Source organism: Terrapene carolina, unplaced genomic scaffold (assembly GCF_002925995.2).
Source record: "Terrapene carolina triunguis isolate 2854851 unplaced genomic scaffold, T_m_triunguis-2.0 Scaffold69, whole genome shotgun sequence".
Classification (NCBI taxonomy): domain Eukaryota; kingdom Metazoa; phylum Chordata; order Testudines; family Emydidae; genus Terrapene; species Terrapene triunguis.
In genome coordinates, this window is record NW_020664420.1 from 60,838,933 (window position 1) to 60,857,334 (window position 18,402).

An 18,402-nucleotide genomic window follows, 5' to 3' on the forward strand; every position below is an offset into this window, starting at 1 on the left:
CCCCCCCCCACCCCCCCCGAGCACTGCTTTACCGCATTATATCCGAATTTGTGTTATATCGGGTCGCGTTATATCGAGGTAGAGGTGTACTTCTCTCTATAAGGGTAGACATTAACATGGAAGGAAAATTGATCGAGCGGAATTGGAACATTGTTATGCTATGGGGAGAGCTCTATAGAACTTGGTTTTTATTTTTTAATAATCAGAAATTGTAAATATACTTTTAAATTTAGGATTGGAAGGTGAGTCTCTTGAGCTGTCCAATATTGTGGACATTAGAGGAGAATACAATCGTGAGATTGCAATGAGAATTTCATCTGACGTAAACAGCCAAAACAGGTTTTACACTGACCTTAATGGATATCAGGTAATTACCATCTGTTAATTCTGAATATAGTGACTATGACAATTTAGAATCATCATGGCTTAATACTTGGTTTTTTAATTGATTTTTTTTGTCTTATTTACCCAAGCAAATAATAGTTTAGTATGAGAATGTTAATTATTTTGAAAGTAGGCATTGATTTAAATGTATACTATTTTTCCTGACCTGACTTAGATGCACTTAAATTCTATGAATGGCTTTTCCAAGATTCAAAAATGTTTATTTTAGGCTGGTTTGTCATGACAGACAGACATTTGTTGTATACAAAAACTGTGTTTGGTTATAACAATATGATGGTACGAATATATCCTTTGTTTATAGACTATTATTATTATTATTATTTTGTATGATGCTTTAGACTTCTTCAAAAATAATCTCCTCTGTGCATGAATATTGGAAGGAGGAGGAGATATTTTTAAAAATTAAGTATTTCATTTTTCATTATTTTTGAGTGCCATCAGCATTGTGTGTGCTGCAGAATATGTAGAAGACTCAGATTTTTGTCTCAGAAACTTCAGTCTACATAATGTACTAAAGTAGATGTTAGTAGTCCTGGAAGTTAGCATGTTACAAATATTGCAGAGACTTTCAAGGAGAAATATATGTTCCATTTCAAGGCAATTTAAGATTTAAATAACTTCTCAGAGTTTGTATTTTGGCATCTGCTCTGTCAAGAGGCCATGAAATTCTGCAGAATCTAAGAAACCAAAAATTCCTTTTTAATACTCCCCAACATTGATAAAGTGATAGCATCCATGGCAAAGGACATAATATTTCCTGAGGAAGGTGCCTTCTCTTAAAAAAGCAAAACAACCCACCAACCCCAACAAAGAACAAACCCCTGCAAACAGGAAAGTAGAATCCACCCTTAAAATGGACTTCAAAGCTACATCAGTTGTATCAAGAACATTTCTGGCAACCACACATTTTTCTCAGTCCACATTGTGATCACCTGAAAAACAGTTCTCGAGGTCAAAGCATAAAAATAAATTGAACTAAGAGGTCATTAACAAATCATCACACGCCCTATAGATATGTTGTATTCCTTTCCTTTTCTGTCTTGTCTATTTAGATTATAAGATATTTGGAGCGGATGCTGGCTCTTACTACGTGTTTGCACAGTGCCTAGCAGGCCCTGATCTTATTTGGGACCTCTAGCGGCTACTGTGATGCATATAAATTATATAATAATTGATTGGAACATAGTAAGCCGTAGTATTGATGATGCATCTGATGGGAAAGAATGCAGATCATTTTTCTTAGCTATGTTGGCTCTGTGGTGTTTGTAGAAGTAAAAAGTAGTAAAAACTTTTGTTTCACTATTCTCACCAGATATGATTCTGAGTACATAGGGACCCAAATCTGTCAAGTAAGAAATTGCCATTTTATTTAATTATTTCAAAGTAGTACTGCACTTAAATCAAAAAAAAATCAAGTGAAGTTTTAAATAACTAAAGAACATTTAATAATATTATACATTCATCTATACAGATTGCAAGAAATGTCTGTAGATTTCTATTATTTATATCGGTGCTAGAAATCCTAGGAATAATTCTTACACTACTTTGAGCTTATTCACAATCTACTTTCTAAACAAAAAGAAAAAAAATTCTCTCAAAAATACTGCTCCTCATGCTAAGAGCCATTACAATTCTTTATTCAAATTCCATTGAAGAACCTTCCATTTTTTGAAAACTACTTTGAACTACAAGTATGTGTAAGTTACACCACTTCTGAAGTAATGTTGGCCATAAGTCCCTGCAAAGCTGAATGATACGGTGGAGGGACTTGCTTTGGTGTCTATCAATTGTTGCTCCCAAAGCATATAAGATAAATGCCTAGAAAGATATTTTGCATTTTTTTACATATTTAAATATCAGTGGAATGTACTGATGTTAATTTTGATATTGTAGATTCAGCCCAGAGTGGCAATGAACAAATTGCCTCTTCAAGCAAATATCTATCCAATGACTACAATGGCTTATATCCAGGATGATGGCATTCGTTTGACTCTACATTCTGCTCAGTCTCTAGGTGTTACAAGCTTGAAAAGTGGTAAGTACAGTATGGGAAAGGTTTTCAAAATCTGACCTACATATTAAATCATCTCAAGTATTCAGAGGATTGTTTCACAGATTACTATGCTGTGTAGTATCCATTCCTTGAGAATGTAAAGAAAAAGGAAACATTTTTACTACATCTAAAACATTACAGTTTGTAGTGTGAGAAATATATTAGGAGCATGGGAGTGGCCATTCTGAATCAGAATACTAGTGTCCAGCCACTCTAGTATCCTACCTCCAGCAGTGACGAGCACTAGTTGCTAAGAGGAAGCCATGCAGTAGTCAGATACAAGATTTACTCCCACAGAGTCCTGTGGCACCTTTAAGACTAACAGATGTATTGGAGCATAAGCTTTCGTGGGTGAATGCCCACTTCGTCGGATGCTCCAATACATCTGTTAGTCTTAAAGGTGCCACAGGACTCTCTGTTGCTTTTTACAGATCCAGACTAACACGGCTACCCCTCTGATACTTGACTCCCACAGAAACTCTCTTTCTAACTCCCATTAGTTAGAGGTTATTTTATGTCCTTAAGGAGATGGGATTATGTCCAATCCATTGCTCTTGGGTTTTTTTAATGTTTGCTTTTATAATTCTGGATAGTTTTGTTTATCTATAAAAGTGTTTTTTTGAATACTGCTAAGCTTCTGGCTTCAGTGATACCTTATTGCAGTGAGTTACACCATCTAATTTTGTGTTGTGTGAAAAAGTATGTTCTTTAATCAGTTTTGAATTTTCTACCTTTTGATTTAATTGAATATCCCCTTATTCTTGCATTGTAAGAGAAGGTGAATAGAAGTTTCCTATCTACCAACCCAGTTCATAAAACTAGTTTTTAGTATTTACTTTTATGCATAAAAGTGTTCATGAATAAATCCTGTTTAAGCATATGAAGTGGTGCTGAAAGATTTGTATAGTACTCTAGGTGCTATCTCAGTAGATCCTTATGTACTATCTCCCCCCACCCCCTTTAGGGCATGTCTACACGACAAAGTTACAGTGCCGCTCAGAGAGCGCAGAAGGAAAACTGTTGTTGTGTGTTCACACTGACAGCTGCCTGTGCAATAGCATGTTCACACTTGCGGCACTTGCAGCAGTATTCAGAGTGGTGCACTCTGGGCAGCTATCCCACAGAGCACCTCTTTCTCTTTTGCCGCTAAGCCTTGTGGGAAGGCAGAGGAGGTCGTGGGGCATCCTGGGTCCTGTCCCAATGACCCGTGATGCATTGCTTCGCATCATAGCAATCCCTGTGCTTCCGTCCACATTTGACGCCATCTTTCAACAGTTTGTGTACTGCACGCCCTGCCTCTTTCGGGTTGCCGGAATGGATCCCGAACTGCTGACCAGGATGCTGCTCACTCTGACCAACACATCACGAGTGGCAGTGGAGTTATTCCTTAAACTACAAAGGCAAGAGGAGTGCGACATTGATCTCGCCACACATAGTAGCTACGACACGAGATTGCTTGTGGCATTCATGGAGGTCTGACCACAGTGGAACGCTGCTTTTGGGCTCAGGAAACAAGCACCGAGTGGTGGGATCACATCGTGATGCACATCTGGGATGATGAGCAGTGGCTGCAGAACTTTGGCATGAGGAAAGCCACATTCATGGGACTGTGTGATGAGCTCACCGCAGCCCTGTGGCGCAAGGACACGAGAATGAGAGCTGCTCTGTCTCTGGAGAAGAGCGTGGCAATTGCACTGTGGAAGCTGGCTACTCCAGACTGCTATCAATCAGTCGCCAACCAGTTCGAAGTGGGAAAGTCGACCGTTGGAGTCGTGTTGATGGAAGTGTGCAGTGCCATTAATTACATCCTGCTCTGAAAGACTGTGACTCTGGGCAACATGCTTGAGATTGTGGATGGTTTTGCACAAATGGGCTTCCCTAACTGCGGAGGGACGATAGATGGCACGCACATTCCAGTTCTGCCACTAGACCACCTAGCAGCTCTACGCCTCTCGTTGGGGTGGGTTTTTTTAGAGCACTACAACAGCGCAGTTTCTGTGCACTAAGTTGCTGGCAGTGTGTGCACCTCAGGAGTTACAGTGCAGAAAGCTGCTTAGGCCTTAGTCTAAATAAAGTATTTGTGCTTAATGTGGGAGTATGGAGTGAAATATACAGGTCAGGATAGACAATCTAATATTCCCTTCTGGTCTTAGTTTCATAGAGTTTATCTGCCCATCTGCTCTACGTCAGAGTTCTGTGTAACATTGGTCGTTAGAAAGAAGGAATGTTGGAGGTGCACTTTGTTACATGGAATAGGCCAATGACCTCACCCTCACATATCATATCTCTCATGCAACCCCTATGGGCACAAGCTTTTCAAGCCAGTTTATCAGCCTGTTGCCACATCTCATAAGTGTAAATGCACAGAGGCAACTCTTGAAGAACAAGAGTTACTCCTAAGTAATCCCTCTTTTCCTGTAAAATTTCAACTTTCACATCCCCCTGTTGTAGGGCTAGAGCTGTTCAAATAGAAATTTCTGGAATTTCTTTTATAATAGGGAAAGTATTTGTCATTTTCCTGCAGCTCAAACATCTTACTAACTTTTGTACAAACTTGGAAAAAAACCCAGTCTTATCCAGAGACCACTGCTTGAAAATGTTAGCCTGATAAGTAAAAATTGGAGAATATTATAAGCAACCAAAGCCAGGGCATTATGAAAATGCTTATTCAACCCTCCCAATACCATCAATATCACAAACTCTCTAGCTGCAAGAACTATTATCTGGATTATTTTTACCATTGCTGTTTATAGTAATAACGTTCATGTGGTTAATAAAAGCAGCACATACTGCTATCATCAACATAACCTCAATATTTGTTTTTCAGGACAGTTAGAAGTCATTATGGACCGTCGACTTATGCAGGATGACAACCGTGGCCTTGGACAGGGTCTCCAAGATAACAAGATCACAGCTAATCTGTTCCGACTTCTGCTGGAGAGAAGAAATGAAGTAGATGAGGTAGGAGTAATTACATGGGTTTATCTGCTGTATTTTCAATAAAACGGAAGATATAAATATTTGATATTCTGTAAAGAAATATTTAAGCAAAAATACCTGATGTGTAGGTATCTGACCTATCTAAATTGTCTCACTGTATGTAAGCCAGGAAGATATGAGAATGTTATATGCAATAATAATATTGGTCAGTTTGATTTGCTCTTCCTTTTACAAACATTTACCCTTGTATGTCCCCTCTTATTCCCTCAGTTTTTTTTCTCTTCTCTCCTTTCTTTTTCCATCACTATGGGGAAATAAGCCTGGGGAGGACCAATCGAGTATCATATTGCAAGAGTAGAGACTAATGACAGCAGCTACAATGCTGAGTGGATTTAAAATCAGAAGGCAGTTTCTAAAAATGAGGAATTGTGTATAAACTTGTAATATACAAAGGAGCTGGAATTAATTTTTTTTTTATATGGGTGATAGCAACCACTGGAGTGATGAGGATACTTACACTATACCACTTAAAATTAAATTCCAGTGTTCGTTTGATTCATAGATTTTTTTGTTGTTGTTGTGATCCTCTAGTCGACATCCTCCTGTATATAACAGGCCATAAAATTTTATACCATAATTCCTGCATTAAGCCCGTAACATCTTGTTGAGCACGAGCATATATTTTAGAAAGATATCAGGTCTTGATTTAAAGACTTCAGAGAGTGGAGAATCCTTCGCATCCCTCGGTAAGTTGTTCCAAGTATTAATTAACTTCAGTGTTTAAAAAAATAAAATAAAAATTATGCCTTATTTCCATTTTCAATTTTCTAACTCCAACTTCCAGCCATCAAATCTTAACTCTTTGTCAGATAGATTAAAGAGGCATCTACTATCAGAAATCATCTTCTTGTATAGGTACTTATGGACTGTGATGTAGTCACCTCTTCAGCTTCTCTGATAAGCTAAATAGTGATCTTCTTAAGTCTATAACATAAGTTGAGACTTTTTGCACAAACACTTTTGACATATTTAGATTAAATGCAACACTAAGGTTATGAATCTTAGAACTAAAGATAGGTAGTGCAAAAAGTAAGATTCCCATAATAACTTGAATCCAGCCATATTTCAAATACTATATGTTTGTAATCCGTTTTCACAGGTAAGCCTGAGAAACCTGATTTTGACTTCACAAAAACAAAAGTGAAAACTAGGGTTGAGATTTTCAGAGCAAATGCAGGGGTCTTAGCCACACATCTTCCATCAGTTTCAAAGGAAGACCTGTGTAAGTCATCTTCACTGCTTTGAAAATCTCATCCTCGGGCTGTAACATATCCACCCGCTCGTAAAATGTTTCATAAATGTATCTAAGTGGATGTATTCACCTTACCTGGACTGTTTCCAGATGACATTGTGCCATTCAGATCAGTCACACAGATATTCAGTGTAACCTGTCAATCTGCTTCCAAATAAAAAGGCTATCATCTATCCATTGAGTATCTGCTAGCACTGTTACATAAGAAAGGAGATTCTTGAGCTTATATAGATATAGATATAATAAAAATGTGGTGCAGACTATTAAGGCAAGTTGATGGTAAGTGCATTAAAGATGTAACTTTGGAAGCTGGAAAGTATTTCCGTTTTTGGGGATCTCTCTGTGTGATGTCATATACGTAGTGCATCCCAGTCCATTAAACATCTCACCACATTCTTTAAAAGTTAATTTTAAATTTTTAATTTATTTTTCATGCCACACACCAATCTTTTTGTAGAAAATTGCTTTGCAAATTTATTGAGAACCAACAAAGAACTGATTTTTTTTGTACCACAGTGATTTGTCCTTCAGCTATATGTTCATTAATATATTTTGCTTGAATGTATTTTATATTTCTTTGCAATTTGTGTTGAGAGTAACATATTTAATTTTTTTTATTGCATGCATGACACTGCACTCCTTGTGCTGGAAATCTTTGTGTGATGATTCCTCTGCATTTCTTACAAATATATATGGTCTCTGCTGTTTGTTTACTTTTTTATGCCTTGGTATGTATTTTTAATTAGACGAACTTCAGTTCTATCACTAATTTCAGTTTTTCATAATATAACTTTGCTTTGACTTGTTTATCAGTTATACCACAAATAATTTGGTCTTTAATTGCTTCATCTAGTTAACAGTTCAAATTGATATGATTTAGGTCTAATACATAGCTCTTTAACATAAGGCTCAATGATACACCTGGCAACTCGTTCCTAGTAAAGAAAATGTGCCTACATAAGTGACATTTTTGCATGACTCATAGTATTCTTGAAATTTTGGTTAGCTGTTTACAATCATTTTCTTGCTTCTACTGGATTGCCTTATAGATCTCCAAAGCCTCTGGGCCTGCCACTTGTAGCATTGTAAAGAATTTCACCATCTCCAGTTTCTCTGCAATACCACCTGCTTCCAGGAAAATTCGGAAATTCTGCTACCACCTCCAATTCTCTTCCAGTTTCCTTTGCAGACTGAGGGATACAGGTGTCTTCATTTGCTCTATTTTTGCCAAAGATTCAGTTTTCTTCTGACACTACATAATAGATTTGATACACAGGAGTGCTGGTCAGAGTGTGATCTTCATTTCCTGGCTCCAGTCACATGACACAGGTCAAGAATATGAAAGTTTAATATCTCTTTTGCATAGCAGGGAGCAGCATCCACTCACTTAAAAATCATTAGTTATTAAACCTTTCTCATTTCTACATTACTCTAGCATTAACTGAAGCGCACCTGTCTTTACAGCAAACTACTGGTAGGTGGTCTACAGATACTGCATGAGGCAGCAACTGACATGCACACCACAGTAACAACAAAAGGGCAGAGGAAGGAGCTGGAGTTGGACTGAGTGAAGAAGTGAGAAAATTCACATAAACAGGCTGAGGGAGCTGCTGAAATCATTGGACTCGTGCTTACTCTCTCCGTGCACTACAATCTTCATGCATTGGAGGAAGGCAGATTTTAATGAGGCTTACTGCAGGCTTAGTAGCATATGTCATTGCAGGAGCTATAGCTCACCGAGTTTGACCAGTGGCAGTCCTCCTAGCCAGGAGTGTGCATCATTTGTCAGAAGGCTGCACTATAGTGGCTGAGTGGTTTTTTTCTGGTCCTCGGGACACTTTCCTATAATCAGGCACCAGCCATAAGGGCTAGTGCACTTTTTAGGTTTTAAATCTTATAATAGGATGAGTATATTCTATTACTGGCAACTAATATTTTTATGACTGTTGAGTTTAAGATTAGCTTGTTTTAAAATCATTGTCAGATGCAAGCTATCAATTCATTTTATAGAAAATGAAAGACAAGAGAATAAAGAAAATCTGAGGATAAAATATGTTGATGGACCATTTTAAAGCATAGTGAATTATATTTTAGTTTGGCCCTGACAGCCTTTCTAGTCATACTTGTCATCTACCTAAATATTTTCTTATTGCCATTTCTTTGAATTATTTTATATTAGCAGTATTTGAGGCAGATATTTATCAACTTTGAGTGGTATTTCAGGTCTTAATTGACTAATTAAACTTACCAAAAATGAATTTAGATTAAAATGTTTATCAAATGAAAAATCAAGAAGTTGTCATAATAAACTTTACCTAGTATAATCATGGAAATGTACAAAGGGGGCAAATCTGCTCTTACACTTTTGTATTCAAAGAGCCTAAATGCAATAGCACACATTAAATGGTCTGCAAAATTTCATATGTGGGACTCTGTTGTTAAATGCATGAATGAAGCCATTAAGGCTATGTCTACAGTGCAGACCTCTTGCAGCGACATGTAGGTTATGTGTAGCTACACACTGCAGTGAAAAGCAGGCTGCATCCACATTGTGGTGTGTAGCTACATGGGCCAGTGAAAGGCTCTGGCAGGGGTGAGATTGTTGCAGGGAAAGGGTCTATGGAGGGAATCTGAATGCAGCAGAAGTAATCGGAATACAAAATTTCAAGATTAGGCACAGTGGTAGGCAAAAAATAGCTTCCATATGGTTTGATAGAATCCAATGAACTGATGAATTACTTACCACCAGAATAGTTGTTTTGCCTTTAACAAATGGCACTAAGACCCTGGGTTTCTTAATGCTAAGTGCACATTCAAAATGTATAAGAAAGTTATGGGAAGGCATGAGACCTGGGAGAACTTCGGAAATACACAAAGGCAGTGTAAACACAGGTCAAATGCACCAAGGATATCTTAGAATCAGAGATGTGGACTTCTACAGGATAAAAAAGAGTCCCACAAGAATTACAAGAATAAAAGCATTTTACTATAAAGTACATAATCTGTGCAAATAATAAATTCTTGTTACTGATGTGATATTGCTTAAACCCATCTTTGTTAATTGTAGTGTAATTCTTCATTGTCTGTGATTATTCTTAAGTTTCAATTTTAACATGAGGGAGAAAAGGAATCGCCTATTCAAAGAGAGAGAGCACAGAACCATAGATGTTGGAAGAAAAAGCCCGGTTACATTATCTAGTCCAAACTTTCAGTGCATGTTGGTTCCTTTAAAGTAGATTTTCTAGTGTTTTTGAGGGCATACAGATGTCTTTATTCTCCTCTTAGTTCTCTGATCAAGAAGATACTCACGATCAAAGCAAATTGTACTCTGTGGCAAGCTAGACCAGAATTCTGTGGCAAGATTTTCCCTGCAAAGTTCTGGTGATAAATTATGTGCCAAAGTGGAGGGTATGTGGCAGTTTCAAGTACATGAAAAAAATGGTGGATATTTATTGAATATGACAGTAATTCAATCAATATTAAATAACTGACTTCTGCCCAAAATAGGAAGTAAAGATAGTCATTTGAAACTTTTTGATGAGTTTTCCTCTACCTCAATAAGCCTTGACAACAGTTGGCCACCCCACTGTTTTACGCCTCAATGTCAGCCTCATAGACTCATGGACTGTAAGGCGTGAAGGATGATCGTGGTCATCTAGTTTGACCTGCACGTTGCAGGCCACAAAACTTTGCCCACCCACTCCTCTAATAAACCCATAACCTGTGTCTGAGTTACTGAAGTCCTCAAATCATGATTTAAAGACTTCAAATTACAGAGAATCCACCATTTACACTAGTTTAAACCTGCAAATGACCTGTGCCCCATGCTGTAGAGGAAGGCAAAAAAAACCTCGGTCTGACCTTGGGGAAAATTCTTCCCAACCCTGAGCATTTCAGCAAGACCCAACAGCCAGACATCAGGAAAGAGTTCTGTGTAGTAACTCAGAGCTCTCCCCATCTAGTGTCCCATCACTGGCCATTGGGGATATTTGCTACTAGCAGTCGCAAATAGGCTGTTTAACATTGTAGGCAGTCTCAGCATACCGTCCCCTCCATAAATTTATCAAGCTCAATCTTGAAGCCAGTTAGGTTTTTTGCCCCTACTGCTCCCCTTGGAAGGCTGATATTTAGAAACCTTTGTCTTATTTGAAGCCTAAATTTGTTGATGGCCAGTTTATGTCCATTTGGTCTTGTGTCCACATTGGCAGTTAACTTACTCCTCTCCCTTCCTGGTATTTATCATTCTAATGTGTTTATAGAGTAATTGTATCTCTTCTCAGCCTTCTTTTGGTTACTTTAAACAAGCCAAGTTCTTTGAGTCTCATCTCATAAGGTAGGTAGCCCTTCTCTGCATCCATTCCAGTGTGAATTCATCTTTCTTAAACATGAGAGACCAGAATTGCACACAGTATTCCAGATGAGATCTCACCAGTGCCTTGTATAATGGTACTAGCACTTCCTTATCTCTACTGGAAATACCTTGCCTGATGCATTTTAGGACTTTAGTAACCTTTTTCATGGCTGCATCACATTAGTGGCTCATAATCATCCTGCCATCATCCGGTTCGCAAGGTCATTCTGCTCCTGTGTCGCTTCCAACTGATAAGCCCCAAACTTATAGCAAAAATTCTTATCTCTATGTGCATGACCTTGCACTTTCCCACTATTAAATATCAACCCATTTCTATTACTCCAGTTTTCAAGGTCATCCAGATCTTCTTGTATGATATTCTAGTCCTCTATATTGGCAATATCACCTAACTTCGTGTAATCTGCAAATGATATTAGCACACTCCCACTTTTTGTGCCAAGGTCAGTAATAAAATGTTAATAAGATTAGTCCCATGGCCGATCCCTGAGGAACTCCACTAGTAACCTCATTCCAGCCTGACAGTTCACCTTCCAGCATGACCCATTGTTGTCTCCCCTTAATCCTCATCTTCTCCAATTTAACTAATTTCCCATATGGAACTCTATCAAATGCCATATTGAAATCCAGGTAGATTAGATCTACTACATTTCCTTTGTCTAAAAAATCAGTTATCTTCTCAAAGAAAGAGATCAAGTGGTCTGGCATGATCTACCTTTTGTAAAACGATGTTGTATTTTATCCCAATTACCATTTACCTCTATATCTTTTAGCAACTTTCTATTTCAAAATTTGTTCTAAGACCTTGCATGTAATTGAGGTTAAACTAACAGGCCTGTAGTTTCTTGGATCACTTTTTCTCCTTTCTTAAAAACAGGTACTAAATTAGTAATTCTCCAGTCATAGGGTATGCTCCCTGAGTTAACAGATTCATTAAAAATCCTAGCTATTGGTCTTGCAATTTCATGTGCCAGTTCCTTTACTATTCTTGGATAGAGATTATCTGGGGCCCCTGATTTATTCTCATTAAGCTGTTTGAGTTTGACATCCAGATGTGGTAATTTCTACCTCTATATCCTCACTGACATTAACCACCCTACCACTACCCCTAAGCTCCTCATTACCCCTATTAAAAACTGAGTCAAAGTATTTGTTTAGGAGTTGTCACTGCATCCAGCAACAGTGGATAAAACAGATTAGTTGAAATGCAATGAAATAGTTAACATGTATTATTAAGGAGGAGATTTACAAAAAACACAAACAGGCAGCTAGCTCTAGTTGAAAGTCAATGTGGGAGCCCCTTGTGCATTTGGAAAATCTCCCCTCAATAGTTATAGTTAGACTTCAGAGTTAATATACAATTGAGAGGAATAGAGGGAGTTTACAGCTCTCAGAGCTGTTGTTTCAAGTTCTCTATTTGCAAGCTCAGGACTCTTCATCATTCATCTCACCTTTACTAAATGTATACTAAGGGCCACTAAATCTCTCTACCTCATTTTCCTCATTAGTCAAATGATGTTTTCACACCTTTTGTAAAGCTTTTTGAAATCCTCTGTGCAGAGTATTAGTATTTACTAATAAATATTCCCATGTCACCACTTGGAAAGTTATTTTAAAAATTGAGTTGAAGAAGGTAGAGGTGGTGCTCAATACTTTAAAATCCTGTCCACATCCCAATGACAGAAGCTTTTAGCTTTTCCTCTCCCCATGTATCAACCTGCCCTGATCCCTCCTTTCTCCGACTTCAGTTGCTAAATTCCCAGACAAAATGGTATTTCTGTAACTGCGTGAGGTAAATAGAAATGTTTACTAAAACCTGGAATTTCATTGATTTTAATATTATGGAACTTATCAAATAAAACTTTGCTTTGAATCTCTCCCATTTATTTCATATTTCTGTGTGGTTTTCAACCTACTATCAAATACAAATTTAGATCTAGTGTAACCCTGGATATTGTGCTGTCAGCCATTTGACACTGAATGCTCTTGCATAAGCGGTTGTATTTAAACACAAAAAGCAATCATTTTTGTTACAAATAAATCACTGATATACACACATCTCCTAACAAAATGGAAAGCAGAAATAGTTCTACCCGCATTTTTCCAACCTCTTGCTCATGGCATCTTTCCTTCTGCCTTTTTTTTTTTTTTTTAAATTAATAATTGTCCTAGTCTTCTTCTCCTGTACTCACATGCTTAAAAGCAGGTTTCCAGGGAGCTGTAGCAGCCAGTGCAAATGTATACGTCTTTAGACACATGTCAGGATCTTTGGTACCGCTTCTGCAGCTCCTTTTAAACATTGCAACTGCTGTACTATAGATCTTGGAGCATTTGATACTGGCTACTGCCAGGGTCTAAAACACAACTGGTGGAGGTAATCCTAAAATACTTGAGACCAAAACAAAGATGGCACTACCTGTTGTTGCTTCCAGAAAACTTAATTTTGAGGACAAGGCAGATAAAAATGGAGAAGTGGGACATGACAATAAGATGAAACTGAGAATTAGATGGGATGGGAAAGATTATGCAGAAAAAGAATAGGGAAATGTTCAGAAGGCAAGACTAACTAGTTGGCTGTGACTATTCCGCCATTGATTAGTTAGGGGGGGTAATAATGGTAAATTGTCATTAGTTATGTAATCCTTTCTTATCCAGTAGTATTGTTTGGTCATTACAGGATGTAGTGTATATTTCCTTACTTCTAGCTGCATGTTGTATATTCTGCAGTGATTTAAAAGAACATATTTACTCCTAAATAATGGCATTATGCAGGGGAAAGGTTTAAATGGGGGATAAGGAGTGTTAACAAAAGGAAGAATATTAAATATAATTTTATAACAATTAACAAGTCATGACTTTTTCAAACTTTAAATAATGAAAAGATTTAATATTTCGGAGTTGAGAGAGATCCCCAGTCTGTCTTGAAGAACAGAATTGGCAAGAGTGTTTATTCAACATAATTTATAAAGCTGTTTGGAACGATAGGATAACTTTCACAATCAAGAGATATTTGTTTTAACATAGTGTTGTGCTAGTGGCATAAGACAAGAAGTAAATAAATGTTTCAAGTACCTTTTCAGTTTGATAGAATTCATTATTTTAGTTTTATGTTGGTGTCATATGAAATATATGTTGGAGATAATTCCAGAGCACTCTGTGATAAGCAACACCATAAACATTGCCTGCATGTGATTATAAATTTAGGAGATCCTAGATTAGGGATTTTAAGTGTGGTGAAATATTTAGGTGAAAACTAAGCTTGTGCTGGGAGGTATTTAGTTGAATATCTAGAGCTGTTTGCTATTATACTAAATGTTTAAGTATAGAACTGAGTACTTAGATTAGTTTTAAAAAGTCTTACATGTGATTGAAAACATTTTTAGAAAAATTGTTTCAAATACAGATAGTAGTATTGTGTGAAACAACTGTTCAGAACTATTCAGTGGAGTTGCTGCATTTTTTGAGTATATAGCCCAGTGGGTGCTCCACCATAAATGTGCATATGCCTGTGCACTCTCAACTGGAGATTGTAAAGCAGTGATTGTGGGCCCACACCTTCACAGAAAAGCTCTTTATGCTCCTCTACAAGGGCATATAGGGGTGTGTGGACCTGCCCACCTGTGGTTCAAGATGGACCATTTGATGTCAACTGTTTTACAGCTTCTTGCCCTTTACACTTTTCTTTGTCAAGCTAAATAGATTGAGCTCCTTGAGACGTGTTTATTAGGCATGTTTTCTAATCCTTCGGTCATTCTTGTGGCTCTTCGCCGAACCCACACTAATTTATCAACAACCTATTTGAATTGTGGGCACCAGAACTGCATACGCTATTCCAGCAGTGGTCACATCGTGCCAAATACAGAGATAAAGTAACCTTTCTACTGCTATTTGAGATTCCCCTGTTTATGCATTCCAGGATCACATTAGCTCTTCTGGCCACAGTGTCATGCTGAGAGCTCATGTTCAGCTGATTATCCACCATGACCTCAAATCTTTTTCAGTCACTGCATCCTAGAATAGAATTTCCCATTCTGTAAGTTTGGCCTATACTCTTTGTTCCCAGAAGAAAAAAATTTACATTTAGCCATATTTAAAATGCATATTGCATCCAATTTATCAAGCAATTCAGATTTCTCTGAATTAGTTTCCTCTTCATTATTTACCACTCCCCTAATTTTTGTCATCTCCAAACTTTAATCTATGATGATTTTGTTTTCTTCCGGGTCATTGATAAAGATGCTAGTATAGCTCCAAGAACCAATCACAGCAGGACCCCACTGAAAACAGACCAGTTCAATAATGATTCTCTCTGTATAGTTACTTTTTGAGACCTATCAGTTAGCCAGTTTTTAATCCATTTAATGTATGCCATGTTAATGTTATATCATTCTGGTTTTTTAATCAAAATGTTGTGCGGGACCAAGTCAGACACCTTCCAGAAGTCTAAGTGTATTACATCAACACTGTTACCTTTATCAACCAAACTTGTAATCTCACTGAAAAAAAGATATCAGGTTAGTTTGACAGGATCTATTTTCCATAAACTCACGTTGATTTGTGTCAGTTACATTATCCTCCTTTAGTTCTTTATTAATTGAGTCCTGTATCAGCCATTCCATTATCTTGCCTGGGATTGATGTCAGTCTGACAGGCCTATAATTACCTGGGGTATTCTGCTTACCCTTTTTAAAAATTGGCAGAATATTAGCTTTCTTCCAGTCTTCTGGAACTTTCCCAATGTTCCAAAACTTATTGAGAATCAGCAAGATCCTCAGCCAGTCTTTTGAAACTCTTTGGATGCAAGTTATCTGGATCTGCTGATTTTAAAATTTCTGACTTTAGTAGCTTCTGTTTAACATCCTCCAGAGACACTAGTGGAACGGAAAAAACGTCGTTATCACCATATGATGAGACTGCATCATCTGTTCCCCCCCCCAAATACAGAACAAATATTTATTGAACATCTTTTCTGTATTATTATTTATTATTATTATTATTAATAATAATTCTACCATTTCCATTTAGTGATGGACCAATACCATTGTCAGGATTCTTTTTGTTCCTAGTGTGTTTAAAAAAACTCTATTACTGTCCTTAACTCTGCTTGCCATACATTTTTCTCCTTTTGTGTCCCTTATCAATTTTCTGCAATTCCTAACTTCTGACTTATTCATTAATGTTAACTTCCCCTTTGTTCCATTTGTTATATATTATTTCTTTTATATTTTAAAGCTGCCTTCACTTTCTTTCTAAACAGTTCGGTTTTTTTTAACCAGCACAGCCTTCTTCCTCAATTGTGGGATTGAGGCTTTTGGGGCATTTAGTAAGGTGTTCTTAAATGATTCCCAATAATCGTTCACATTTTTTTGATTACATTCTTTTCCCCAGCTTATTTGGCTCATACTGTTTTCAGCTTTGTGAAATTGGCCCTATTAAAGCATCAAGTATATATATTACTTTTAGTCTTGTGGTCAGTTCCTCTTTATCTTTTGGAATAAGTTCTAATATAGAATTCCCCCATGATGGCTGCAACACTTTTTGAGTTAGGAAATTCTCATCTATAATGTTTAGAAATTCAAAGGATGTTTGGAACTGGAAGTATGCAATCAGACAGCAGAGACCAAAAATCCCATATACTCTACAGTATAGTACTGTGTTAAACGTAAACTTCTTTTAAAAAAAAAAAAGGGGGGGGGGGGGAGTTTACAAAAAATTGATAAGGTAAGGAAACTGTTTCCATGGTTGTTTCATTTAAATTAAGACAGTTAAAAGTAGCATTTTTCTTGTGCATAGTAAAGTTTCAAAGGTGTATTAAGATGTAAACTTTTGAAAGAACAACCATAATGTTTTGTTCAGAGTTACAAACATTTCAGAGTTACGAATAACCTCCATTCCTGAGGTGTTCGTAACTCTGAGCTTCTACTGTAGATTGAATTTATTCTCCTAAATGACCAATTCCAGTTCCTCTTGTTTGTTGGTCAGGCTCCTAGCAATTCAATTAGTGTATAGGTAATTGAAGAATTTCTCCTGTTCATGTCCTTTGATTCCTTGATAAATTTTGTTCTCGATATCTTGATTTTGTGCTGAGTGCTTGTATCTTTCCTCTTTTTCCCCTCCCCGTATGCTATTAATTTAACACCCTCCTGACTACTCTAGCCAGCCTGTCCTCAAGAAGATTGGTCCCCCTTCTGCTGAGGTGGTGACCATCCAAACAATATAGCCTCCTCTCCCCCATAGAAGATGGACCAATATTTCACAAAACCAGAGCCCTACACCACTTACCTAGCCAGTGATTCACTTGCAGAATCCTCTGCCTTCTGTCTTTCTTTGACACATGCAGCAATATCTTCAGTAAAATATATGAAATAATATACTTGAAATGTTTATACCATTGCCTATAATTAAGATTGAACAACCTGTTTGTAATTTAGATGTATGTTTACTTGTTTAGTTCTCAGCTGAATCACATATCAGATGTTTGTTGTACCACACACACAAAATTTAAAATGTGTTGTGCTGCTAACCAGGAGGAGGAAAAGCAACACTCACTTCTTCCTTAAAAAGTTAGCATGTATCTTAGCTGTTGAGAACTAATCAAAACATACAAAACATTTGCATTTAAATTGTATAGAATTCTGTAGCTTGCTTTAATTTTAAGTTGCTGGCACTATTAATTATTTGTATTACAGTAAATGATCAGGACTCCACTGAGATTAATGCTGTACAACCTAATCCTTGCTCTACAGTTTACAGTCTAGATATATGACAAGACTGAGTAGGTAGATGAAATAGACAAGTGGGATGGCAAGACAAGATAACAGTAAATGGTACATTTTCCTAGGAGACCAAGGAGTCTTTTTGCTAACTGTCTAGCCATTATCATCTGGAGTGCTTTGTAGGCATTACAGCATTAGTAAGTCTTAAGGAGATACTTGAAGGAGGATGAAGAGACTTTACAGATTTTACAGGAGATTTGACAGGTGGCATGGAAAAAAAGCACAAGTGTTAATGATACCTCCTTTGCAAACTTTTTGAGAAAGCTACTGATTATTTGTATAAGAGCTATATTAAGAATAAGAATTATTATTCTTTGAGTGCTTGCACATATCCATTCCACTTTAGATGTGTGCACACCAGTGCACTGAAGCTGGAGAACTTTTCCACATAGTGGTACTTGTTGGGGCAGTACATGCTGCTAGCTGAAAGCATAAAGGGTTGGAACTATCCCAACCCCCCTTCAGTTCCTTCTGACCACCCATGGTTGGTAGTTGGAGTGTGAGTCTTATGGTCTTTCCCATATTTCCCTTTAAGAAAACTTTCTAG

At 37.2% G+C, this 18,402-nt stretch overlaps 1 protein-coding gene across 1 annotated transcript in view; it reads left to right on the top strand.

Moving 5' to 3' along the window:
- MAN2A1 (mannosidase alpha class 2A member 1) overlaps positions 1-18,402 on the top strand; it is a 209,564-nt gene that overhangs the window by 164,941 nt on the left and 26,221 nt on the right. The window contains exons 17-19 of the mRNA XM_024196940.3: positions 234-367; positions 2,299-2,440; positions 5,286-5,419. Of these exons, the coding sequence (XP_024052708.1) occupies positions 234-367; positions 2,299-2,440; positions 5,286-5,419 (410 nt within the window). The remainder of the gene's footprint in view (positions 1-233; positions 368-2,298; positions 2,441-5,285; positions 5,420-18,402) is intronic.